The sequence below is a fragment of the Mobula birostris genome, chromosome 5 (assembly GCF_030028105.1).
Source record: "Mobula birostris isolate sMobBir1 chromosome 5, sMobBir1.hap1, whole genome shotgun sequence".
In the NCBI taxonomy this organism is placed as follows: domain Eukaryota; kingdom Metazoa; phylum Chordata; class Chondrichthyes; order Myliobatiformes; family Myliobatidae; genus Mobula; species Mobula birostris.
Window position 1 is genome coordinate 206199050 of NC_092374.1, and position 27479 is coordinate 206226528.

At 45.9% G+C, this 27479-nt stretch overlaps 1 protein-coding gene across 1 annotated transcript; it reads right to left on the reverse strand.

Annotated features, from left to right (window-relative positions):
• Positions 1-4642: 4642 nt before the first annotated feature.
• LOC140198319 (zinc-binding protein A33-like) lies at positions 4643-25772 on the reverse strand. The gene is made up of 6 exons (XM_072259410.1): positions 25326-25772; positions 25090-25185; positions 24452-24685; positions 16883-16905; positions 16669-16787; positions 4643-5287 (listed from the first exon to the last, which is right to left on the reverse strand). Exons 1-6 carry the CDS (start codon positions 25734-25736, stop codon positions 4755-4757), a joined length of 1416 nt encoding a protein of 471 aa, XP_072115511.1. The 5' UTR covers positions 25737-25772; the 3' UTR covers positions 4643-4754.
• Between the last annotated feature and the right edge of the window lie 1707 nt (positions 25773-27479).

A 27479-nucleotide genomic window follows, 5' to 3' on the forward strand; every position in this document is an offset into this window, starting at 1 on the left:
GCAACTTAGACAGCATCCTCTTTTCAGACACCACCGTCAGAGAGTCCAGTTCCATCCCCACAACATCACTGGCCTTACGAATGAGTTTGTTGATTCTGTTGGTGTCTGCTACGCTCAGCCTGCTGCCCCAGCGCACAACAGCAAACATGATAGCACTGGCCACCACAGATTTATTATCAAAGTGCGTGCACGTCACGATGTACTAACTTAAAATTCATTTTCTTGTCAGCGTTCACAGTGAAGTAAGTAAAAACAATCCAATTTCGCTGGAAAATACACATAGACAAAGCAAGCAATCAATGTGCAAAAGAGGACAATTTCTGCAAATAGTCATCGAATCATAGAGCACTACAGCAGACAACAGACGCTGCTCTACCAACACAGACTGAAGCAAGACTTTCCAGCCGCAGATCCATGGTCTCTGCTGATGCCACCACCAACAGCAGAGAAACAGATCCTTCGGCCCATCTAGTCCGTGTTGAGCTGGTATTCTGCCGAGTCTCACTGACCCGCACCTGGATAATAGTCCACCATACCCTTCCCATGCATGAACTTACCCAAACTCAAGTATTGAAATCGAACCACTTCCACAGAGAGCTCGTTCAGCACTCGCACCACTCTCTCAGTAAACACGTTCCCCTCCAGCTTCCCATTAAATGTTTCACCCTTCACCCTTAACCTATGAACTCTAGTTGTGGTCCCATCCATAAACAGTGGGGATGCCTGCATAACTTCCCGATATATACCATTCCTCTCATAATCCTCCATCAAATCATTCCTCATTCACCTGAGCTTCAGGGAATTATGTCCCTGTCTATTCAACCTTTCCTTATGACTTAAGTCCTCACGTCTTGGCAACATCCTTCTAAATTTTCTTTATACTCTTTTGATATTATTAATATCTTTCCTGTTGGTTGGTGACCAGGAGGGTACACAATACTCCAAATTAAGCCTCACCAACATCTTATGCAAATTCAACATAATATCCCAACTCCAGAACTCAAAGGGTACTTTGATTTCTAAAAGGACACTGTGCCAAATACTTTCTTTAAAAACTTTGTACCTGAGACGCCACTTTCAGGGAATTCCGGATCTGTACTCCCAGATACCTCTGTTATACGACACTCCTCAGTGCACTAACATTCACCCTGTAAGTCCTAGTGACACACACAAAATGCTGGAAGAACTCAGCAGGCCAGGCAGCATCTATGGAAAAGAGTACAGTCGACGTGTCGGGCCTGCTGAGTTCCTCCAGCATTTTGTGTGTGGTGCCTGTGCAACACCTCACTTGTTTCCATTAAATTCCATCTGCCGTTTTCAGTCTATTTTTTCCAGCTGGACCAGATCTCGCTGTAAGCTTTGATATTCTTCCTCGCTGTCCACTGTGCCCCGATCTGATGACTCTGGTTGCCACACTATCATCCAGATCGTTGATATTGAAGACGAACAACAATGGACCCAGCACCGATCCCTGGGCCACATCACTAGTCACAGGCGTCCAGTCAGAGATACAAATAATAAATAAATGCTGGAGTGCTGGAAAGCTGGTGGAATCAGTTCAGAGCTGAGGAGAGTGACGTCATCCACACCAGTTCAGGGGGCACCATTGTAGGGTAAATTTATTGTCAAAGTATAAAAACGGGCAAGAATTCATTGTTTACGGAATGTGGGCATCGACAGCAGCACCAACATTTACTGCCCACCGATTGTCCTTGAAAAGAGTGGAATGAGCGTCTCCAGCTGCTACAGTCCGTGTAGAGTCATCCATTTAAATCAATTTCTGAACAATAATTTTAAATACTGTTTGTTAAGGTTAGTATTCTATCAACAGATGAAGTTATTGGATAATTAACGTGACTATTAATGCAATTGTCTCTGCTAACCTCCACACCCAAGAAAATTCTCACCGGCCAACCATTTTCCTCTCTCTCTTCCCTCGGAATCCTGGTTTGTGTTTCTCTCCTTGCCGATGCCCTCTGATCGGTGAAGGTCCCGGATATCGGAATCTGCCCTTGGCCAGATGGACTACATGTCAGAGTTCTGAAAGAGGTTGCTGAAGTGAGAGCAGATGCGTTGGTTATGATCTTTCAAGAATCACTTGATTCTGGCATGCCACACGAGGCTGCTAACAAGATAAAATCCGATGGCATTACTGGAAATATACTGGCATGAGTAGCAGAATGGCTGACAGGCAGGAGGCAGAGACTGGGAATAAAAGGGGCTTTTTCTGGTTGGCAGTCAGTGAATTGTGGTGTTCCTCGGGGGTGTTACGAACTGTAACGTTTTGAAACAAACCAGCAGCAAGAGATTTTACACTGAGTCTGGTTTTGATGTTAAAATCGCTCCTGACGAAGGGTCTCGGCCCGAAACGTCGACTGTACCCCTTCCTAGAGATGCTGCCTGGCCTGCTGTGTTCACCAGCGACTTTTATGCGTGTTGCTTGAAATTCCAGCATCTGCAGATTTCCTCGTGTTTGCATCTTTATCAGTAACTATTTATAATATAGTAACTTAACAAAGATAAACAAAAGTTAACAGTGTTATGTGTCTATATGTGTGTAAATATAACTCACGAACCATTGAGCTTAGTGGAACAAGGTTTAGAGACTTGAGATGGCACAGTAGGGAAGTTCAGTAATCCCCGTGATAAATGATGGGAGACAGATATTTGTAATCCACGGTGAAACGCAGAGACAAGGTAAGTACGAAGTATTCCACAGATTCCACGATGGTAAAACGAGATAACAGTTCCCGCAGATCCTCTCCGTCCTGCCGTTCCAAATCCACATCCGAATGATCACCGAAAGTGACCCGTCACGGGAATATCGTCTTCCAGTGGTTACCACACAACATACCCAGGCAAGGGCTACAAAAATGGTCCCACAAGATACTCCCAAACAGTGACAGTCACACATTCGTTATGCACTCCGTGCCGATGTTTCACCCACCCTTGTGGGCACAAGAGAGTTCCAAGCCCCAGCTGTGACAAGCTGAAGCTACCGGCTTCCTCAGTCTCTCGCTCTCTCTGTCTCTCCCTGTCTCTTTCTCTCTCTGTCTCTCTCTCTCTCTCTCTCTCTCTGTCTCCCTCTCCCTCTCTGTCTCTCTCCCTCTGTCTCTGTCTCTGTCTCTGTCTCTGTGTCTCTCTGTCTCTCTCTCGCTGTCTCTCTGTCTCTCTGTCTCTCTCTCTCTCTATGAGTTTAAGTTCGCAGCAGCCTGTGACTGACGTCATAGTCCCGCCTCACTCAGGCGCTCTTAAAGTGACAGTCCACAGTAAACGAAACCTGTGGGTTCGTAACAGGGGTCAGTATTGGGACCGCTACTTGTCGCATTGTCAGCGATTTAGATAATAGAATTAATGGCCTTGTGGCAAAATTTACAGATGATACAAAGATAGGTGGAGGGGTAGGTAGTCCTGAGAAAGCAATTCGATTGCAGCAGGACTTAGACAAATGGCAGAAAAATGGCAGATGGGATACACTCACAACACGCTGAAGGAACTCAGGAGGTCAGGCAGCATCCGTGGAAAAGATTGGTCGACGTTTCGGGCCGGAACCCTTCGTCAGGACTATAGAGGGAAGGGGTAGAGGCCCTATAAAGGAGGTGGGGGGAGGGTGGGAAGGAGAAGGTGTTGCTTTGATCCCAGCATCTGCAGGTGGAATACAGTGTTGGAAAATGTACGATACTACATTTTGGTAAAAGGAAAAAAGGTGCAGACTATTATCTAAATGGGGAGAAAATTTAAACATCACAGGCGCAAGCAGACCTAGGAGTCCACGTGCAAAACTACCAGAAGGTTAATTTTACAGGCTGAATCTGTGGTAAAGAAGGCAAATGCAATGTGAACATTAATTTCAAGGAGAATAGAATATGAAAACAATGAGTAATGCTGAGCCTTTATAAGACTCTCGTCAGGCTGCAGTTGACGTATTGGGCCCCTTATCTCAGAAAGGATGTGTTGTCATTGGAGAGAGTCCAGAGGAGGTTCACCAGGATGATTCCGGGAATGAAGCTGTTAACATATGAGGAGCGTTTGGCAGCTTTAGGCCTGTACTCACTGGGATTTAGAAGAATGCAAGGTGGGGAGGGTGGCGGGGGTCAAGGGCGGAACCTCACTGAAACCAACGGAATACGAACTCCATGGATTGTGACTGACCGGCTGAAAGCTTCCGGCATTTTACCCTCCTCACCCACCCTCTCCATCTGCCCATCACCTTTGTCACTGCCACCTCTCACCTCCCAGCTTCTGACACATTTCCTCACTCCACCCCTTCCTCAGGTGTCTATCACCCCCTCACCTGCCAGCTCTTACCCTGGCTTTCCTTCCACCGTCCTACACCGGTCATCTCCGCTCTCACTTTCAGTCCAGTGGAAGGACATCGAACCAAAACGTCAATTATCCATTTCCCTCTGCAGATGCTGCCTGACACGCTGAGATTCTCCAGCCTGTTACCACCGCCACCAGTCCCGTCTCCCCAAGAGTCACCCTGACCTCCCTCTCCCAGTCAGCACCACCACCACTTGTCCCACTTCACCTGTTCCGGTGCGGGTGGACTTTAGCACCCGGGGGAGCCGGGGAGCTCAGGACCCGCCGCCCGCGGCTGCTGCTGAATCCGCGGTGTTTCTGTCCCGTTGACGGATGCAGTGAACGAGTTAAAATTAATGGATCGATAATTCTCACCTCGTGTTTATTTCGCTCTCCGCACATTTATATTTACACTGACTTCCTCCTGACGCCGGTCCCGGGACCCGACCCGTTTACAGACCCGGAGCGGAACCGGAGCAGATTCTCAGACACTCGTTTTTATTCCCAGTCCAGAAGAAAGGATAAAGTTTCTCCGTGAATTTATTCCCAGTGAAGGTGTGGAGATGGGACTTGGTCTCCGCGTTGTAAAATGAAACTGTCCCGGACTGGTAACGGAGATAAACTCCCACCCTCCCGGGGATGGGACCAGCAGGGAGACGGGACTCAGGGGAGGTGAGAACCTTCATCTCGTCATCAAACCGCCTGATGGTCCAGAATCCGGTCTCCGGACTCAGTGTGAACAATCTCTTCCTCTCCACAGACTCTGCGGCGACTCCCAGATACCAGCGCCGACTCCCCGTCACCTCCACCTCCCAGTAATGTCTCCCCGATGTGAATCCCTCCGATCCCAGCACACAAGCCCAGTGTGTGAACCTCTTCCCGGTGTCAGGGAGATCCCTCCGGGTCCCGGTGTATCTCACACTCTTCCGATCCTCAGACACCTCGAGCAGCGGATGCGCCGTTTCCACATCCAGGGTGACAGAGACTGGGGGGAGAAGCAGAGAATTAGAGAGTCCCCGGGGATCGGGGTGAGACTCGGGCAGCGCGGCCCCGGGACAGGACCGGGGGAGAGGCCGCTCGGCCTCAGGCACAGTCGGGTGGCCGACAGGACCCTTTCCCGGGATTTTAACCCAAGCACAGCGAATGGACAACCAGCATCTTCCCGAGGTTTCTCATCCGGTATGGAGAACGGAGATTTCCCCGAACAACACACACAAAGTGAATGCTGCAGGGACTTAAAGAGACGGTCAGAGAAGCTCAACAGCCCAACTTGCTTTAAAGACCTAGTTGCATTTTCCCATTCTACCTTCACACCTTTCTTATCCAGGTACCTGACAAGATGTATTTTAAAACTGCACCCACCTCTACAGCCTCCTCGGCTTCAGGGAGAAAGTCCCAGCCTGTCCTGCCTCTGCTCTAAACCCAAGCTCTCCAGTCCCAGTCACATCCTTGTAAATCTGTTTTGCACCCTCTCCAGTTGAATGACATCCCTCCTGTAGCAAGGTAACCAGAACAGTACACATTGCTCCAAACGTGGCAGCACCAAGGTCTTGTACATTCGTAACAGGAAGTCCCAGCTCCTGTACTCAGTATTCTGACCAATAAAGAAAACCACTCACGCCGTCTCTCTCTGATTCTCATCGAGAGAAAATACAGAAAACATAGGTGCAAAGGGACTTAGGTGTCCTTGTAAAGAAAGGATGTAATGTTAAAATTTATAAAGCACTGGTGGGGCCTCACTTGAAGTACTGTGAGCAGGTTTAGTTTCAATATCTTAGAAAGGATGTGCTGAAACTGGAGTGTGTTCAAAAAGGGTTTCACAAAAATGATTCCAGAATTGAATGGCTTGTCATATGAAGAGTGTTTGATGGCTCTGGGTCTGTATTCACTAGAATTCAGAAGAATGATGAGAGGTCTCATTGAAACCTTTCGAATGGTTACAGTGGATGTGGAGAAGATGTGTCCCATGGTGGGAGAGTCTAACACCAGAAGACACAGCCTCAGAATAGAGGGGTGTCCTTTTAGAATGGCAATTAGGAGGAATTTCTACAGCCAACGAGTGGTGAATCTGTGGAATTCTTTGCCACAGATTGCTGTGGAGGCCAAATCTTTATGTATATTTAAGGCAGAGGTTGATAGATCCTGCGGAAGGGTATCAGCCTAAAACGCTGACTGTACTCTTTTCCATAGATGCTGCCTGGCCTGCTGAGTTCCTCCAGCCCTTTGTGTGTGCTGCTTGATAGACCCTTGATTGGTCAGGGCACCAAAGGATACGGGGAGAAGGCAGGAGAGTGGGTCTGAGAGGAAAATTGGGTCAGCATGCTGAAATAGTGGAGCTGACGATGGGCCAAATGGCCTAATTCTGGTCCTGTGTCTGATGCTCATATGGTCTGATCTGAGGAGTGAGTGTACTGAACAATGAGTGGTTGGTGTTGGAACTTGCTGCCAGAGGAGGTGATGGTATCAGATACAATCACTGTATTGAAGAGACACTCAGAAAGACACTTCAATAGGGATGGCACGGAAGGAGACAAACCTAATGCCAACCAATGGGATGAGTGTAGGTGGTTAAATACGTCAGCACAGAGATGATGGGCCGAAGAGCCCATTTCTGTGCGATACGATGATGACTCTGTGACATGAAATAGACTAAATGACTGAGACGCACAGTCCTCCGGTACAGAGAGTTCCAGATATACACTATCCTTTGAGGGTTCACACCATCCTGAGACAGTAACCTCTGACACTCGAACCCTCAGACCAGGGAAACTTCCTCCGTGCATCCTCCCTGTTGAGCCTGGGATGGGTTTTGTGTTTCCCTGAGATCTCCTCTCATTCCTCTAAACAGAGAACAGAGAACATAGAACAGTACAACACAGAAACCGGCCCTTCATTCAACATGACAGTGACATACCCTTGCCAGCATTAATTCTTCTTCTGTACCAGTTCACCAAAACCTTAATTCCTTGATCTTCCAACAGTTTTCTAACTGCACCTTAAATATATACGCAACAATCAGGACTCACACAATCAGCTGCAGGAACTCAGTGGGTCGAGCAGCGCCTGTGGAGGAAAGGGACTGCTGGCGTTTCATGTCGAAATCAGGACTGAGAGTGGGGAGGGTGATGGCTGGGAGAGAGAGGAGAAGGGGAGTGAAGCAACAGGAGTCTGAGGTGACTGTGGACTGAGGAGGGGTGAAGGTTGATGAGACGAGTCTGAGGTGACTGTGGACTGAGGAGGGGTGAAGGATGATGAGACGAGTCTGAGGTGACTGTGGACTGAGGAGGGGTGAAGGATGATGAGACGAGTCTGAGGTGACAGTGGACTGAGGAGGGGTGAAGGATGACGAGACGAGTCTGAGGTGACTGTGGACCGAGGAGGGGTGAAGGATGACGAGACGAGTCTGAGGTGACTGTGGATTGAGGAGGGGTGAAGGGTGATGAGACGAGTCTGAGGTGACTGTGGACCGAGGAGGGGTGAAAGATGACGAGACGAGTCTGAGGTGACTGTGGACTGAGGAGGGGTGAAGGATGATAAGACGAGTCTGAGGTGACTGTGGACTGAGGAGGGGTGAAGGATGATGAGACGAGTCTGAGGTGACTGCGGACTGAGGAGGGGTGAACGATGATGAGACGAGTCTGAGGTGACTGTGGACTGAGGAGGGATGAAGGATGATGAGACGAGTCTGAGGGGACTGTGGACTGAGGAGGGGTGAAAGATGACGAGATGAGTCTGAGGGGACTGTGGACTGAGGAGGGATGAAGGATAATGAGATGAGTCTGAGGGGACTGTGTACTGAGGAGGGGTGAAAGATGATGAGACGAGTCTGAGGGGACTGTGGACTGAGGAGGGGTGAAGGATGATGAGACGAGTCTGAGGGGACTGTGGACTGAGGAGGGGTGATGGATGATGAGACGAGTCTGAGGGGACTGTGGACTGAGGAGGGGTGAAGGATGATGAGCAGGTTGCCCCAGGTAGGGCGGGTTGAGGATGTGAGCTGGAGTTGGGAGACATTGGGAAGTGAATGATAGACAAAGACAGACACAGAGACAAAACGGTGAGTGGGAGATGGAGTGAAGTTTTGGGGGAGGGTGGGGAGTGTGAGCTGATAATGGGAACCATTGGGGGAGAGATGAATGACAGATGGAACCAGAACTAGGTGGGGGAGGGGTGGAAAGCCTGTGGGTGAACTGTGTGTTTCGGGGCAACTCGAAAGTGTTGGCGGATGAAGTTGGGTTGTGAGGGTCTCTTTGCCTCTTTCTGTAACCCCAACCCCCTCAGACACTCATTAGGATAGGGGATGAAATTACAGGGACCCTGGCAGATTTAGTTGCTTCACGTTTAGCCACAGCTGATGTCCCAGATGATTGGAAAGCGGCTGAGGTTGTGCATTTCATTAATAGGGCTGGAAGATGACTCCAGGGAACTCCAGGAAACTGAGCCTAACATCAGTTGTTGGAAAGTTTCTGAGAGACGGGATAGAGCAGCATTTGGAAAGGTGAGGACGACATTGTGCTCGCAAAATCACATCTCACAAATTTGACTGAGATTCTTGAAGAGGTGACAGAGAGGATTGACCAGGACATGGTGGTTGACATTGTCCACATGATCTTCACCAAGGCCGTTGACATCGATGGTAGACCACACTCGGAGTACTGTGTGCATTCCTGGTTGCCGGACTGTGGGATGGATGTCATTACACTGGACAGGAAACTTCAGGAGGATGTTACCAGGACTGGAGGGCTTGGTTTAAAATGAAAGACTGTATAAACTGGGGCTATTTCCCTGGAGTTTAGGGGTGACCCCTTGTCAAGGTATATAAAATCATGAGGGAGCAAAGGTAAGGTGCCATTTTTTTCCCAGAATAAGGTGTCCAAAACTGGAGGGTGTAGATTTAATGTGAGAGGGGAATGATTTATAAAGGATCTTTGTCCCCCTTCCCACAAACCCACTCTCCTCACAGCCCCTCATCACCCACACACTCCACTCTCTGTCCTGATGCAGGGTTTCCATCATTAATGATAAATTTATTGAGATACAGAGGGGAATCGGCCCTTCCAGCCCTTCGAACCACACCACCCAGCAATCCCCCGATTTAATCCTAGACGCATCATGGGACAATTTACAATGACCTACCAACGGGTACATCTCTGGACTGTGGCAGGAAACCCGAGCACACGGAGGAAACCCACACAGTCCAGGGAGAACGTACAAACTCCGTGCAGGCAGTGGTGGGAATTGAACCCTTGTCACCTGTACTGTGAAGCGTTGTGCTAACCACTACGCTACCGTGCCACTGCACCTGGAGCCACAGGAGATGGGAGAGGCCCTCAGTGTGTTTCCTAGAGATATGGGTATGGAAGATAATGAGTAATGAATAGACCATAGGACCATAAGATATAGGAGCAGAATTAGGCCATTCAGCCCATCGAGTATTCCATCATGGCTTATCCCAGATTCCATTCAAACCCACTATATCTGACTTCTGTCCATAAACTGACCAATCAGAAAACTATCAGTTTTCACTTTAAATATACCTACGGTCTTGGTCTCCACAGCTGTCTTTGGCAGAGCATTGAACAGATTCACTACTTTCTGGTTAAATAAATTCCTCCTTACTCTGTTGTAATGGCTCTCCCCTCAATGTTGAGTCTGTGCCTCTAGTTCTGGACACCCACACTATAGGAAACATCCTCTCGACCTCCACTTTATCTGGTTCTTTCAATATTCAGTAGGTTTCATGATATCTCCCCGCACTCTTCTAAATTCCAGTGAGTACAGACACAAAGCTGCCAAACATTCCTTATATGTTAACCCCTTCATTCCTGGAATGATCCTCGTGAACCTCTTCTGGACTCTCTCCAACGACAGCACATCCTTTCTGAGATATCAGGTCAAAACTGTGGACAGTACTCCAAGTGCAGCTTGACATGTGTCTTATAAAGACTCAGCATTATCTCATTGTTTTTATATTCGAATTCCTTTGAAATGAATGCCAACATTGCATTTGCCATTTTTAGCACAATTGTATTTCCACAATAAAATAACTTTGACCCTTGAATCATCCCTGATCGTGTCTCCTTCCAATCAGCTTTGGCCATTTAGTGTCTCATGCCTCTGTAATTCCCTTTACCCCACTGTCATGCCAATAGATCTGACTGTATCTCCTCCCTGTTCATCTGCAGGGTGAATTCTCTCATGTTATGATTACTAACTACTCAGGGTTCCTTTACCTTAAGCTCCCTAATCAAATTCGGTTCATTATACAACACTCAGTCCAGAACCCTGATCTCCTTGTATGCTCATGCACAAGCTGCTCTAAAAAGCCACCCTACAAATTCCATTTCTCAGGCTTCAGCTCAACCAGATTTTCCCAACTCACCTGCATATTGCAATTCCCCATAGTTATCAGAACAGTGCCCTTATTACATGCATTTTCTATCTCCCATTGTAACGTATATCCCATGTCCTGGCTACTGTTCAGAAGAATGCATCTAACTCCCAACAGGGTGTATTCACCTTTGCAGGCTCTTAGCTCTTCCCACAAGAATATAAACCTTCCAATCCTGTATCAGCTCTTTCTGAGGATTTGATTTCAATTTTTACCAACAGAGCCAATGCACCCACCCTGCCTACCTGCTGGTCCCTTCGATACCCTGAGTATCCTTGGATGTTAAGATCACAAGACAAAGGGGCAGAAGTAGGCCATTCGGCCCATCGAGTCTCCTCCGCCACTCCACCATGAGCTAAATTATTCTCCCATCTAGTTCCAATTTCCGGCTTTTTCCCCATATCCCTTGATAGCCCGACTAATTAGATACCTACCAATCTCCTCCTTAAACACCCTCAATGATCATGCCTCCACAGCTGTATGTGGCAACGAATTCCATAAATACACAACCCTCTGGCTAAAAAAATTTTTCCTTTTCTCTGTTTCAAATGGGTACCCTGTAATTCTAAGACTGTGGCCTCTTGTCCTGGACTCACCCACCAGGGGAAACAGCCTTTCCAGATCTGCTCTGTGCTCCCAACTATGATCTTCTTTCAGCCACTATTCAGTGATGCCCACGATGTCATACCTACCGGTCTCTAATTGTGCTACAAGATCAGCTACCTTATTCTGTGCACCTCGTGCATTCAAATATAGCACCTTCAGTCCTGTATTGGTCACTCTTTTAGACTTTGCCCCCTGTTGACTGCAACTCATCCCACCGACTGCATTTCAGTCCCATCATCTGTCTGTTCTTCCTCACCGTCCCACTACACAATGCATCAACTTGTATATCAACTGCCCCATCCTCAGCCCCATCACTCCGGTCCCCATCCCCTTCCAAATTAGGGATTTTCCCCAGAGAGGGTGTGTGAGGAACAAGAGTGCAAAGGTTTAAGATCAGAGCCGATGGATTTAAAAGGGACTTCAGAAATATTTTCTTCACACAAAAGGTGGTGCATATTTGGAATAAGCAACATTTAAAAGAATCTACAGTAGGTAGTACATGGATTGTAGAGTTTCATGGGGCTCTGGACCAAACGTAAGCAGATGGCACCAGCTCACTGGGCAACACAGACAGCATGGACATTGGGACAAATGTATGACAACCTGACTCGAACAGGTCATCCTCAGGATCAATGTGGTCATCGAGAAAAGGAGATGGGAGAGAGCATGTAAACTAAGGAACTAAGGAACATGAACAGTAGCGTCTTGGAACATATCACAGTGCAAAAGTGAAGGTGCTGGAAGTATCAGAGGTGAATGAGCCCCAGACCATGATCTACTCTGTCTGAGTACCTTAAGACTAGGGAACAAATTCAGGGCCCTGGCAGATATACTTGCTTCACATTTCACCACAGGTGAGCTGCTGGAAGTCAGGAGGGTGGCTCAGGTGTTGTCTTGAGTTAAGAGGGACTGGAAGGTCAAGCCAGGGAACTCCAGGCCGCTGAGTCTAACATCAGTGGTGGGGCAATTACTGGAATGGAGACTGAGAGACAGATTTACCAGCATTTGGAAAGGCAGGGACTGACTCAGGATAGTCAACTCTGTTTTATGCCTGGGAAATAGTGACTCATAAACTTAACTATCTTTTTGCTGAGGTGACAGAATGGACTGCTGAGAATAGGGTGATAGACATTGTCCACATGAACGTTAGAACTTTGACAAGCTTCCCTGTGAAAGGCTCGAAGCGAAGGTTTGATCACTTGGGATCCAGGGTGAGCTATCCAATTGGAAGTAAAATTGCCTGGTAGCAGGAGACAGAGGGTGGTGGTGGAGAGCTGCTGTCCAGACTGGAGCACTGTGACCAGTCGTGTACGTGGAGATCGGTTCAGGGTCCACTGTTCATTGGTACTAACGATTTGGAAGAAAATATAGATGGCATGGTTTGTAAGTTTGTAGATGATGGCAAAATTGGTCATATAGTGAACAGTGGAGGTGTTTATCTGGATTACTACAGGATCACTGAAGCATTTTTGATTATTTATAATGTTATTGATACTTCTCATTATTTATAATTATAGTATGGACAAGATGGACCGAAGGGCCTGATTCCCTGTTTATATCTCAATGACTCGAATGAGATATCGACAGAGGATGTGGGGGTGTTGCTGCCTTTGGTACTGCAGCTTTTCACTGAATGTCCTGTTTCTCAACTCGATAAAAGAGCCACCCGAGGGGAGGGAACGAGGATCTGACAACCGCAGAAACCCTGTGGATTCAGTGTAGGGAGGTGCCGGCTTCTGAAATGATCAAATCTCAGTGCAGTCAGATTTGTGGGGAGAGGAGAAATAAAGTGAACTAAAGCTGTAACTGGAGCCTCAGTGAACAACCACAGAATATTCACCGTTTACTGGCCACAAATGTGTGTTGAAATCCCTGTGAATAAACATCGGCGAAACCCATTCCCAGATCATCTTCCTGAGGAATCTCTCCCTGGAGCCTGGCTGTGTTGATGAATTCCATGGAAAGTTATAAACTTCTAACAAGGCTCGACAGGCTGGATGCAGGGAGGATGTTTCCCTTGGCCGATGAGTCTGGAACCAGAGCTCACAGACTCTGAATAAGGGAAATGTCAATTCGCATTGAGAAGAGGAGAACTTTCTTCTCGCAGAGGGGTGTGAATCTTTGGAACTCTCTATCCTGGTGGCTCTGGAATCTCAGTCACTGGGTTGATTCACAACTGGAATCTTGCCGGTCACACACACAAAATACCAGAGGAACTGGAGTCACGCACGGTTTACGGAGGGAAATGAAAGAGTTGACACTTCAGGCTGAGACCATTCACCCGGACTGGAAAGGAAGGCAACATAATGGAGAATAAGAATAAGGTGCAGAATAAGAAATAGGAGAGGGGGATGAGCAAGAGTTGTCGGTTGAGAGGTGAGTCCAGGTGAGGGAGAAGGCAGATGGAGGTGGAGAGGGGGAATGATCTGCCAATTGTTCTGTGTATGTATGTGAAGGAGCATTACCAGGCTGGTAATGATGTGTGAGCTTCTCCCGAGATGAAATCTTGACCGAGGTCAATGCTGGGAGGTGTGTCCGGGCTCAGTCTGACAATGTTTCAATGTGGGGGTTTGATAATAGTGAGACTCGCGAGTCCAGCAGGGGGCTGACGTGAGTCAGTCAGAGTCTGCAGTCACGGACAGGTCAGACAGGCTGAGTGACACAGATTTCCTTCTCTGAAGGACTCGTATGTATTTTCATGACAATCCCACTCACAGGACAGATACCAGCTTTTATTACCTGGTGATGTCTTTGCGTGATTGTACAGTGTGAGTTGGTTCAGGATTCAGTGGATAATCTAACAGTCCCGTGTATTGGGTGTAGTGTGTCCCAGTGCTGGTGTGTTCAGGGGTCGGACATGTCGAGGAACCAACCAGAGAGCAGGCTATTCTGGACTGGGTTTTGAGCAATGAGGAAGGGTTAATTAGCAATCTTGTTGTGAGAGGCCCCTTGGGTAAGAGTGACCACAATATGGTGGAATTCTTCATTAAGATGGAGAGTGACATAGTTAATTCAGAAACAAAGGTTCTGAACTTAAAGAGGGGTGACTTTGAAGGTATGAGACGTGAATTAGCTAAGATAGACTGGCAAATGACACTTAAAGGATTGACGGTGGATATGCAATGGCAAGCATTTAAAGGTTGCATGGATGAACTACAACAATTGTTCATCCCAGTTTGGCAAAAGAATAAATCAAGGAAGGTAGTGCACCCGTGGCTGACAAGAGAAATTAGGGATAGTATCAATTCCAAAGAAGAAGCATACAAATTAGCCAGAGGAAGTGGCTCACCTGAGGACTGGGAGAAATTCAGATTTCAGCAGAGGAGGACAAAGGGCTTAATTAGGAAGGGGAAAAAAGATTATGAGAGAAAACTGGCAGGGAACATAAAAACTGACTGTAAAAGCTTTTATAGATAAGTAAAAAGGAAAAGACTGGTAAAGAGAAATGTAGGTCCCCTACAGACAGAAACAGGTGAATTGATTATGGGGAGCAAGGACATGGCAGACCAATTGAATAATTACTTTGGTTCTGTCTTCACTTAGGAGGACATAAATAATCTTCCAGAAATAGTAGGGGACAGAGGGTCCAGTGAGATGGAGGAACTGAGCGAAATACATGTTAGTAGGGAAGTGGTGTTAGGTAAATTGAAGGGATTGAAGGCAGATAAATCCCCAGGGCCAGATTGTCTGCATCCTAGAGTGCTTAAGGAAGTAGCCCAAGAAATAGTGGATGCATTATGATAATTTTTCAAAACTCGTTAGATTCTGGACTAGTTCCTGAGGATTGGGGGGTGGCTAATGTAACCCCACTTTTTAAAAAAGGAGGGAGAGAGAAACCGGGGAATTATAGACCGGTTAGCCTAACGTCGGTGGTGGGGAAACTGCTGGAGTCAGTTATCAAAGATGTGATAACAGCACATTTGGAAAGCGGTGAAATCATCGGACAAAGTCAGCATGGATTTGTGAAAGGAAAATCATGTCTGACGAATCTCATAGAATTTTTTGAGGATGTAACTAGTAGAGTGGATAGGGGAGAACCAGTGGATGTGGTAAATTTGGATTTTCAAAAGGCTTTTGACAAGATCCCACACAGGAGATTAGTGTGCAAACTTAAAGCACACGGTATTGGGGGTAAGGTATTGATGTGGATGGAGAATTGGTTAGCAGACAGGAAGCAAAGAGTGGGAATAAATGGGACCTTTTCAGAATGGTAGGCGGTGACTAGTGGGGTACCGCAAGGCTCAGTGCTGGGACCCCAGTTGTTTACAATATATATTAATGACTTGGATGAGGGAATTAAATGCGGCATCTCCAAGTTTGCAGATGACACGAAGCTGGGTGGCAGTGTTAGCTGTGAGGAGGATGCTAAGAGGATGCAGAGTGACTTGGATAGGTTGGGTGAGTGGGCAAATTCATGGCAGATGCAATTTAATGTGGATAAATGTGAAGTTATCCACTTTGATGGCAAAAATAGGAAAACAGATTATTATCTGAATGGTGGCCAATTAGGAAAACGGGAGGTGCAACGAAACCTGGGTGTCATTATACACCGGTCATTGAAAGTGGGCATGCAGGTACAGCAGGCGGTGAAAAAGGCGTATGGTATGCTGGCATTTATAGAGAGAGGATTCGAGTACAGGAGCAGGGAGGTACTACCGCAGTTGTACAAGGCCTTGGTGAGACCACACCTGGAGTATTGTGTGCAGTTTTGGTCCCCTAATCTGAGGAAAGACATCCTTGCCATAGAGGGAGTACAAAGACAGTTCACCAGATTGATTCCTGGGATGGCAGGACTTTCATCTGAAGAAAGACTGGATGAACTGGGTTTGTACTCGTTGGAATTTAGAAGATTGAGGGGGGATCTGATTCAAACATATAAAATCCTAAAGGGATTGGACAGGCTAGATGCAGGAAGATTGTTCCCGATGTTGGGGAAGTCCAGAACAAGGGGTCACAGTTTGAGGATAGAGGGGAAGCCTTTTAGGACCGAGATTAGGAAAAACTTCTTCACACAGAGAGTGGTGAATCTGTGGAATTCTCTGCCACAGGAAACAGTTGAGGCCAGTTCATTGGCTACATTTAAGAGGGAGTTAGATATGGCCCTTGTGGCTTCAGGGATCAGGGGGTATGGAGGTAAGGCTGGGGCGGGGTTCTGAGTTGGATGATCAGCCATGATCATAATAAATGGCGGTGCAGGCTCAAAGGGCCGAATGGCCTACTCCTGCACCTATTTTCTATGTTTCTATGTTTCTATCTCCCCCTGACCATGTGACAGTGATGCCTTCACCCAGAGTTACAGACAGTCTTTGCGAGTAAGTATTGCTTAAAATTGTTCACAAACATGGAGAAAGGAAACTGTAAATGTTTACCTCGCTTAATTGTATCAGACATTTCTCTCAACGTTGTGTTCAACAAAAAGGGCTGATCGAATTTTTCGACAGGTAGGGTGCCATGTGTCACTGACAGCACATAGTCATCATCACTAGTCCTGTAAATATTACACAGCTGGTTATAAACTGAGCATCAGTGATATTTGAACTATTTTACAAATCCAACTGTGTTTCAGTAAAGACCATGTCCTACCTCCTCTTCCGACGAGCTTCCTCCTGAAATAAATAAAACACAGATCTCAATTCACTGACTGTGTACATTCTGACAGCAGGAATTTGAGCCAAGTTATTGAAATTTCCCACTTCTCAGCTCACACACGGAGAAAGGGGATACTGCAACAAGGGACACAGAACCCGGGAGAAAGTACAAGGAATGTTTCTGATAATTATCCCATAACTGAGAGGATGGAACTGATGGGAAAGACTGGACAGGCTGTCCAATTTTTATAGGGATATCATGTCAGGGAGGATCAGATGCCGAAATTTAAGATTAGTGGTGGATTGGATTGGGTGTGGGAACAGAACGTATCTCTGCTTGAAATGTAGTGAAGGGAATGCGGAACTCACTGCCACAGGAGTGGTTCAAGTGGAACAGCCGGGACTGAATGTAATGGGGAAGCTGGATAAACACATACAAACTCCAGTCCAACTCTGCGTGCTGTTCAGGAGAGTGAGAGTGAGTTAGTGTGTGCGTGAGGAAGAGGTTTGGTTGGTTTGCCCTGTAGCATTCTTTTGTTCTTTTTTAAATTACAGAAATGACTGCTTCTATAACTTGTGTTTGGTCACCTTACAGTGGCCACAAAGGATTTTTTATAGCCTATTCCTTGTTTTGAGAGGCCATTTTTCTCGCCTTTGCATAAGCCGTTTGCTAGCGCCCGCGGTAATAGAGGCACTTAGCGTATTTTGCAAAGAGAGAAAGCAAACCAATAATTAGAATAGTGATGAAGTTGTTGTCGGACCAACAAGGCTGGACTTACCGTTGCTTCATGGTATAGTTTACCGATTTTGGCTCAAGAAGCTTCTGTGAGGAAGCACAGTTGAGTATTGGGTAAAGCTTAAATATTGTGGTTGAATAAAAAGTCACCAGATTACAACTAATTGAATCAAGTAGGGATGATGCAGGATGAGATGGTGTGCTCTGCAGCAAGCGTTGGCTGCTGAGGAACTCAGGCTCAAAGCTGATGACCTGGAATCTGAGCTTCAAACACTGAGGCACATCAGGGAGGGGGGGAGTTACCTGGATTCTCTGTTTCGGGAGGTAGGCACACCCATTAGATTAGCTGCCTCAATTTCAGTCTGTGGTCCGGAACAAGAGGGTCTGACTGTGGGTGAGGTGGGTAGTGGGACCCAAGAGAGTACTGGAGGAGACTCAGTTCTTGAGTCTCAGGTCTGAGATTCTTGCTCCCTGTGTGGATGAGAGTGGGGGCTGTAGGAACAATGAGCAACCTAACTGTGGCACTGTGATTCAGGGAGACAATCGAGGGGATGGTGGGAGAGAAGAGAAATGTAGTGGTAATTGGGGATGGTATAGTCAGGGGAATAGACAGAGCTCTCTGTCGCAGGGATAGAGTGTCTCGAAGGCTGTGTTGTCTCCCTGGTGCCCGGGTTCAGGACATCTTATCTGACCTGCAGAGGAATTTGCACTGGGAGGGGAAAGATCCAGTTATCATGGTCCGTCTGGGTACCAACAACATAGGAAGAATGAGGAAAGAGGTTCTACTGAGGGAATTTGAGCAGCAAGCGACTAAATTAAAAAGCATAACCAAAAAGGTGGTCTTCTTTGGATTACTACCTAAGCCACGTGCAAATTGGCACAGGGTTAAGAAGGTTCAGAGAGTTCAATGTGTGGCACCACGATTGGTGTGGGAGAAGTGTGTTTGAATTCATAGGAAACTGGCACGAGTATTGGGGAAGGAGGGAGCTGTTCTAATGGGACGGGCTCCATCTGAACCATGATGGGACCCGGATCCTGGTGAATGGCAAAACCAGGGCTGTGGATAGGGCTCTAAACTAAATAGGTGGGGGGTGGGATCAACAGATTGGAGACGTCTGAATAAAGGAAAGGAGAAAAGCATGGATAAAAATATAGGAAAAGCAAAAGTGACGAAATAGAAAAGTAAGGGTGGAGTGTGGAAAAGACAAGTGCAAAAGACACAAAGATCACTAGATTGTAAGGGCACTTCACTTGAATGCCCGTAGTATTCATAACAAGGTCAGTGAAGTTGTGGCACCAGTCAGTAAAAAGGGGTTTGATTTCTTGGCCATTACAGAAACATGGTTGCATGGTGGAGAGGTTTGGGAATGAAATATCCAAGGATATCAGGTAATACGGAAGGATAGGCAGGAAGGTAAAGGAGGTGGTGTAACGCTGTTAATTAAGGATGAGATCCGGGCGATAGTGAGAGACGATATTAGATCTAAGGAGCAGAATGTAGTGATTAGGAATAGTAAAGGGAGAAAAATCACTGTTGGGAGTTGTCTATCAGCCACTGAATAATAACATTACAGTGGCACAGGCAATAAACAGGGAACTATCTGAGACATGAGCAGTTATAGTGGGTACTTTAACTGGGTGAATCATGTTGGTCGAGGCATTCTTGAGGAGGACTTCATATAATCATACATGATAGCTTTCTTGAATAGCATGTCACTGAACCTACAAGGGAATGTGCTAACTTAGATTGGGTCTTGTGCAATGAGACAGGTAAAATTAGTGATCCTGTAGTTAAGGATCCTTTTGAAAAGAGTGATCATGGTATGATTGAGTTTCTCATACAAATGGAGGGTGCAATAGTTTGATCTAAAACTAGTGTATTATGCCTAAACAAGGGAGACTGCAAAGGAATGAGGGAAGAGCTGGATGTGGTAGACTAGGAACACAGGGTATATGGTGGGACGGTTGAGCAACAGTGGAAGATTTTCAAAGAGATTTTTCATGGTGCTCAACAAAAGTATATTCCAGTTAAAAACAAGAACAGTAAGGGTGGGGAGAGCCATGAATAACTAAGGAAGTAAAGGAAGGCATCAAACTGAAAACTCATGCTTACAATGTTGCCAAGACTAGTGGGAAACTGGAAGACTGGGAAAACTTTAAAAAGTAACAAAGAACCACAAAGTGAACAATAAAGAAAGGTAAGATAGCTTATGAAAATAAACTAGCACAAAATATAAAAATGGATTGTAAAAGATTTTATAATTTTACAAAGTGGAAAAAGGTGGCCAAGGTGAACATAGGTCCCTTGTAGGATGAGAAAGGGGAATTGATATTCCGTAATGAGGAAATGGCCGAGGCTTTGAATGACTATTTTAATTTGGTCTTTGGGGTGGAGGACACATCTAACATGCCAAAGAGAAAGTATATGACTGCGATAAGAGGTGAGGACCTCAACACAATAGCGATCACTAAAGAGGTAGCGCTGTGCAAACATGTGAGCCTAAAGATCGGTAGGTTCTGGAATGCATCCCAGGATACTGAAAGAAGTGGCAAAGGCTTCGGCGATAATTTACCAAAACTCTCCAGATTCTGGGCAGGTCTCGGAGGATTGGAAGAAGGCGAAAGTTACACCACTGTTCAACAAAGGATGTAGGCAAAAGGCAGACAACTATACGCCAGTTAGTTTAATGTCTGTAACTGGGAAAATGCTTGAAGCTCTCAGTAAAAAAGAAATTGCGAAGCATCTGGAAAGAAATGGATCAACAAAGGCAGCTCCTGTGTGACAAACTTACTGGAGTTCTTTGAGATTATACTGTGTGCAGTGGATAGAAAACAGATAGAAGTTATTTACTTAGACTTCCAAAAGGCATTTGATAAGGTGCCACATAAAAGACTTATCCATAAGATAAGGATGCATAGAGTTGGGGTGATCTATTAGCATGGCTAGAGGATTAGTTAACCAACAAAAAGCAGAGAGTTGGGATACATGGGTGTTTCCATGGTTGGCAATCAGTGGTGAGCGGTGTGCTGCAGGGGTCAGTGCTGGGCCTGCAACTGTTCACGATATACACCCACAAACTGCAAGACAGAATTAGTGTATTTAATTTTGCTGATGACAGTAAATTGAGCGTAAAAGCAAATTGTGCAGAGGATACGGAGAGTCTGCAGAGAGATATAGATAGGTTAAGTGAATGGGCAAGGGCCTGGCAGATGGAGTACAATGTTGGTAAGTGTGAGGTCATCTACTTTAGAAGGAAAAGTGGAATATCAGCTTATAACTAAAATGGTAAAGGTTTTTAGCATGCTGCTGTGCAGAGGGACTTGGGAGTGTTTGTGCATGAGTCGCAAGAAGATTGCTTTGCAGGAGCAGCAGGCTGTAAAGAAGGCAAATGGGATGTTGGCCTTCATTGCTAGAGAGATTGAATTCAAAAGCAGGGAGGTTATGCTGCAACTGTACAGGGTAATGATGAGACCACATCTGGAGTGCAGCCTGCAGCTCTGATCTCCTCACTTGAGGAAGGATATACTGGCTTTGGAGGTGGTGCTAAGGAGACTCACCAGGTTGATTCCAGAGATGAGGGGGTTAGATATGAGGAGAGATTGAGTCACCTGGGACTGTATCGCTGTAATTCAGAAGGATGAGAGGAGATCTTATAGAAACATAAAATCATGAAAGAGATAGAGGCAGGAAAGTTGTTTCCACTGGTAGGTGAGACTAGAACTAGGGGGCACTGCCGCAAGATTCAGGGGAGTAAATTTAGGACAGAGATGAGGAGAAACTACTTTTCCCAGAGTGTGGTGAGATTGTGGAATTCTCTCCCCAATGAAACAGTAGAGGCCACCTCAATAAATATATTTAAGACAAGGTTGGATACATTTTGGCATAGTAGAGGAATAAAGGGTTATGGGGAAAAGGCAAGTAGGTGGAGATAAGTCCATGGTCAGATCAGCCATGATCCTATTGAATGGAGGAGCAGGCTCGATGGTCCAGATGGCCTACTCCTGCTCCTAATTTTTATGTTCTTATGGAGTTCTGGCCACTGTTGCTGGATGTGGTGATAGGTGGAAGGTTGCTTCTGAAGTGGGAAATTGAGATGAGAAGAAGGGTTGAAAGACCTGTCTATGATGTAAAATGGGATATAATCTGATGAAGAATATACCTGAAAAAGAAAGGTCTCTAAAACAATGAACCTGTTACAAGCTGATATGCAGTGTGTATAAAAAGTATTCACCCCCCTTGGAAGTTTTCATTTTTTATTGTTTTAAAAAATTGAATCACAGTGGAATTAATTCGGCTTGTTTGACACTGATCAAAAGAATAAGATTCTTTCTTGTCAAAGTGAAATCAGATCTCCACAAAGTGATCTAAATTAATTGCAAATATAAAACACAAAATAATTGATTGCATTAGAATTCACCTCCTTAAATATGACACACCAAATTATCACTAGTGCAGCCAATTGGTTTTAGAAGTCACCTGATTAGTTAAATGGAGATCCATTTCCAGAGACCTGTGTGCAGTCAAAATGTTTCAATTGATTGTAGTAAAAATACACTTGTAGCTGGAAGGTCCAACTGCTGGTGAGTCGGTATCCTGGCAAAAACTACACCATGAAGTCTGAAGAATACTCCAAGCAACTCCACCAAAAGGTTATTGAAAAGCACAAGTCAGGAGATGGACACAAGAAAATTTCCAAGTCACTGAATTAAGTCAACCATCAAGAAATGGAAACAATATGGCACAGCTGTAAATATGCCTGGAACAGGCCATCAACTGAATGACCGTGCAAGAAGGGGACTAGTCAGAGAGGCCACCAAGAGACCTATGACAACTCTGGAGGAGTTATAAGCCTCAGTGGCTGAGATGGGAGAGACTACATATTCAACAATTGTTCACCAGACACAGTTTAATGGGACAGTGGCAAAGAGAAAGCCACTGTTGAAAATGGCCAACATGAAATCTTGGCAAGAGTTTCCAGAAGGCATGTGGGTGACTCTGAAGTCAGCTGGAAGAAGGTTCTATGGTCTGTTGAAACCATAATGGAGCTTTTTGGCCATCAGACTAAACGCTATTTTAGGCGCAAGGGAAACACGGCACATAATCAAAAACACACCCTACCGTGAAGCATGGTGGCGGCTGCATAATGCTGTGGGGATGCTTCACTGTAACAGGCCCTGGAAGGCTTGTACAGCAGAAGAGCAAATGAATGCAGCAAAATACAGGGAAATCCTAGAGGAAAACCTGATGCAGTCTGCAAGAGAACTGCGACTTGGGAAAAGATTTATTTTCCAGACAATGACCCCAAGCATGAAGCCAAATCTACACAGGAATGGCTTAAAAACAACAAGGTTAATGTCCTGGAATGGCCAAGTCAGAGTCCAGACTGGAATCCATCTGAGAATTTGTGGCTGGAGTTGAAAAGTGCTGTTCACTCACAATCCCCATACATTCTGACTGATCTTGTGCATCTTGGTGAAGAAGAATGGGGAAAAATTATAGTGTCCAGATGTTTAAAGCTGACAGAGACCTATCCACACAGAATCAAGGCTGTAATTGCTGCCAAAGATGCATCTACTAAATACTGACTTCATTGGGGGGGGGTGAATTCTTATGCAATCAGTTATTTTGTGTTTTATATTTCTAATTAAATTAGACTAATGCCCAGATCTGTTTTATCTTTGAGACAATAAAACATGAAAAACATGAAAACTTCCAAGCTGGGGGAAGGGGTGGTGGTGAATACTTTTCATTGGCGCTGTCGATATTTAATCCTCGGGGTCAATATCACAAATGACCTGACTTGGTCCAACCAAGCATAGACCACTGTCAAGAAGGCCCTCCAGCACCTTTACTTCCTGAGAAAACTGAAGAAATTTGGCCTGTTCCCTAAAACGCACACAAATTTTTATAGATACACCGTAGAAACCATTCTTCCAGGGTGCATCACAACCTGGTATGGAAGTTGTCCTGTCCAAGACGGGAAGAAGCTGCAGAAGATCGTGAACACAGTGAAGCACATCACATAAACCAATCTTCCGTCCATGGACTCACTTTACACCGCACGCTGTCGGAGCAGTGCTGCCAGGATAATCAAGGACACAACCCACCCAACCAACACACTTTTCGTCCCTCTTCCCTCCGGGAGAAGGCTCAGGAGCTTGAAGACTTGTACGGCCAGACTTGGGAACAGCTTCTTTCCAACTGTGATAAGACTGCTGAACGGATCCTGACCCGGATCTGGGCCGTACCCTCCAAATATCCGACCTGCCTCTCGGTTTTTTTGCACTACCTTACTTTCCATTTTTCTATTTTCTATTTATAATTTATAAATTAAATTTTAATAATTACTATTGATTTGTAATCCAGGGAGCAGGAAGCGCAGAATCAAATATTGCTGTGATGATTGTACATTCTAGTAGCAATTGTTTAGCGAGCATAGAGTATAAAGTATAAAGTATAAGCAATTCAATCTCAATTCCCACTGGTAGACAGAGAGACCATGGAACCACCACACCAGACACACTCACAGCCTGTGACTGTAACTGGATGTTACTCTGATCTCAAGGAATATTATGTGGAAATCACAGAAACGATCAGCAGCTCAGTGCTCTGATCAGAGTAACTCATTCCCGAGAAGGTTGCAGACTGTCCTGTGACGTACAGATGTTGTGGGAGGCCGGTTTGGGGAACACAACAGTCCTGAACAGTCAAAACACCTGTCCGGTTTAAATCTGTTTACAATGATAGTTTCTGTAAATACCACATTGAGTTAAAATACATCATTTTGAGACTCTGCACTTTTACAGAACCAAACTGAAATCTCTCACCATGAGGAATGTGATACTTTCTTGTTGGTCCATCTGTTCCTGTAACTTTGAGATTTCCTCTTGGATGCTATTTAAATTCTCTTGGACCTCTCGAAGATTTTTCTCCATTGGATTTAGAATCCTCGCCTCTTCTGCCCTGAGATCTCTGAGTAAGCGCTGCTCTTTCTCAGTGATAATCCGGCGCAGTTCAGCAAACTGGGAAGTGATGTGGGACTGAACGCTGTGTGACTGTTCCTGTCAAATGAAAGGAGAGGCTACCTTATTATTTGGCTGTAAAGTATTTCCCTATCACCTGGAAGGAGGCCATTCAACCTGTTGACACTATGCTGATTCTCAGATATTCAATCCCATTCATTCAATCCCTGAAACCGATTCTTCCTCACTGACCCATTACCTCTCACCTGATTCACAGTCCACCCGCCTTCACAGGGTTAATTACAGAAGCGAATGATACATTCAACCTGGATTTCTTGGCAATGCCGGCCCACTGTGATCTCAAGGAGAACATGCAAACTCCACGCGAACAGCACCAGAGGTCAGAATCGAACCCGCGTCACTGGAGCTGAGATACTCTATTCGGCATTAAAAAGATCAAAACCACTCAACAATATTGGAAATTCTGCTCAGGAAATCCTCACCCGAACTCCGGAAATCTTCTCTTTCTGTTGCCGCTCCATTTCCTTGAGCTCGGATTTCTTTTCTGTGAGAGAGTCTAAGGCAGATTTCACCCGGACCTGGGAAGCAGAGAGTGAAGGAATTAGACAATGAAGGTGCATTGCCGATTCGGGTCAGTTTATTGACATAAACACCAGGGATTAGAAAATTAATATGTCATGAAAAAAAAATCAGGTGATCAAAATCGATTTGTTTTTACCTTATAGATTTCAACAGCTTCTTCAATCGGCAGGAAGCGGTGCTCTCTGTGTTCCCGCGCGTCTCTACAGACCAGACAGAGCAGTTTCTTGTCCGTCTCACAAAACAGCTTCAATTCTTCATCATGTTTCTCGCAGTGAAGTTTACTTTCCTTCCCTTTGGGATTCAGGTTTAGTTTTCGAGCTTTCTCAGACAGATTTGCTAAGGCCCGATTGACCCTGAGGGTGCGGTCTGCAAACTCCTCTCTACATTCTGGGCAGGAGTTTCTCTCCGCCTTTTCCCAACATTGTGTGACACAGGAGCGACAGAAGTTGTGCCCACATTCCAGTGTAACCGGATCGGTGAAGAAATCCAGGCAGATGGGACAAATTGCCTCCTCGGTTAAATTCTCGAACTGTCTTTTCGAAGCCATGTTAACTCCGGCACTTCCTGGTTCAGGATCCTTTCACTTTCGGGGTTCTGCTGAACGGCTGCAGTACTGCGATTGTCCACTAGGCGCGCTGCAGTCTCACGGAATGAACATTATGTTGTTGCGTGTGAAACCCCTTTTACTGGTTGTGTCTGGAGCCCCTCGCTAACAGCCACCGGAATCAGCGGTAAGAAAATCACCTTTCCCACACTCTGTATGTCTAGAGTAGATATGACTTAGTCCCGCTAAATCCATGCGGTTGGGATGTCTCGTCCACCCGAACCCCGATGTGTTTGAATGCTGTGTAACTTACTTTTTTCCCATGCAATCGCCCGGCTGCAAAAAATAACAGACCATATACAGCATACAATTATAAAGAAAGTATATTTATGAATGTTAACTTAACTGAACAGAAGAAAAGAAAAGAAAGAAGGAAACATAAGGGCCCACCATAAGGTGCACATTAGTCGGAGCTCATCCTGAGTTTGTCTTTAACTCACACATTGGACCCTCGGTCTGTGTGAAAGCGCACACCGCATTCCGAATGTCGTTCGAAATCCATCTTGAACAAACGGACTCCCCTGGGAGTATAGGTCCTTTCTTCTTGAAGTCATTCAACTGCATAAACAACATTGTGCAACGGGACGGCATCCTCAGCCAGTTTCTCTCCTGTCTTCTCCCAGCCCCCACCAAAAAGACCTCGACCCACACCAGTGTCCACACATTAACCTCTCCGTCCGGCCTTCTCTAGAACCTCCTCGCAATTCCACCATCCTGATTGGCCGACACAACATTCCTAAGTCGAATGCCCAAGCCCGTTATCTTAGCTCAAACCCAAACAGGCCAGAAAGCAGAACAGACTGCTCTAATAGAACGGCTAAAATGAAATACCTACAGACAGCAGTAAAAATTGGAACCAGGGCGTTATACTTGTGCTCAGTGGGAAGGAAACACTGCCGTTTCCGCCTCGGGGTGGGATCAAAATCACATTAAATAGGTCACGAACTTGGCCATGGACTGCCCAAGCCTGGCTGCAGGACGAGGTCATGGGGCTAACCAGCCCATCCTGTAAAAACACAATGTGACAGGAACGCCAACTGAATCTCCAAAGGCCTCATCCCTGGGATAGGAAGGACCTTCCCTTGGAAGACGATTGAAGTTGTGTGGTGAAGGGAAAAGCCACAGGGCTGATCAACCTGAGGCCCAGGACTGAGGCCTCTGGGAAGCTGCTGTTGGCAGCTGGTGCCCCAGTAGGTGTGATGGGATTAAGAAGAACATGAAGGGGCCGTTCTACGGCAGGACCAAAATAGGTAAGCTCTGAGAAGAGAGGCACAAGAAATGGAGATCTTTCATCTGGACTGTCTCAACTCAAAATGTCGATTGTCCATTCCCCCTACAGATGCTGTCTGACCCGTTCAGTTCCTCCAGCAGCTCATTTTTTAAAAAAAAATTTCTCGAGGTCTAAAGAGAGTCAGACTGGGGTGTAAAACGGTGGTTAAGTACACATTTAAAGCAAATGTTAAATTAGTTCATGCTACGAAACTGGGATAAGAGGAGAATATTGTGCTGTGGGGAGACAGCTGGTGACCTGTGGCTGCAGGAAAAAGTGCTGGACTGGATATTATATGTCACAGGATGGAAAACATTCAGTGTTTCAGAGAAGTTCTGCTTTCCTCTGCCCTTCAAGTGAAGAATCTTCCTGACTTCAGCCATGTCTGTCCTGGTTCCAATGGGAGGCCTGATCTC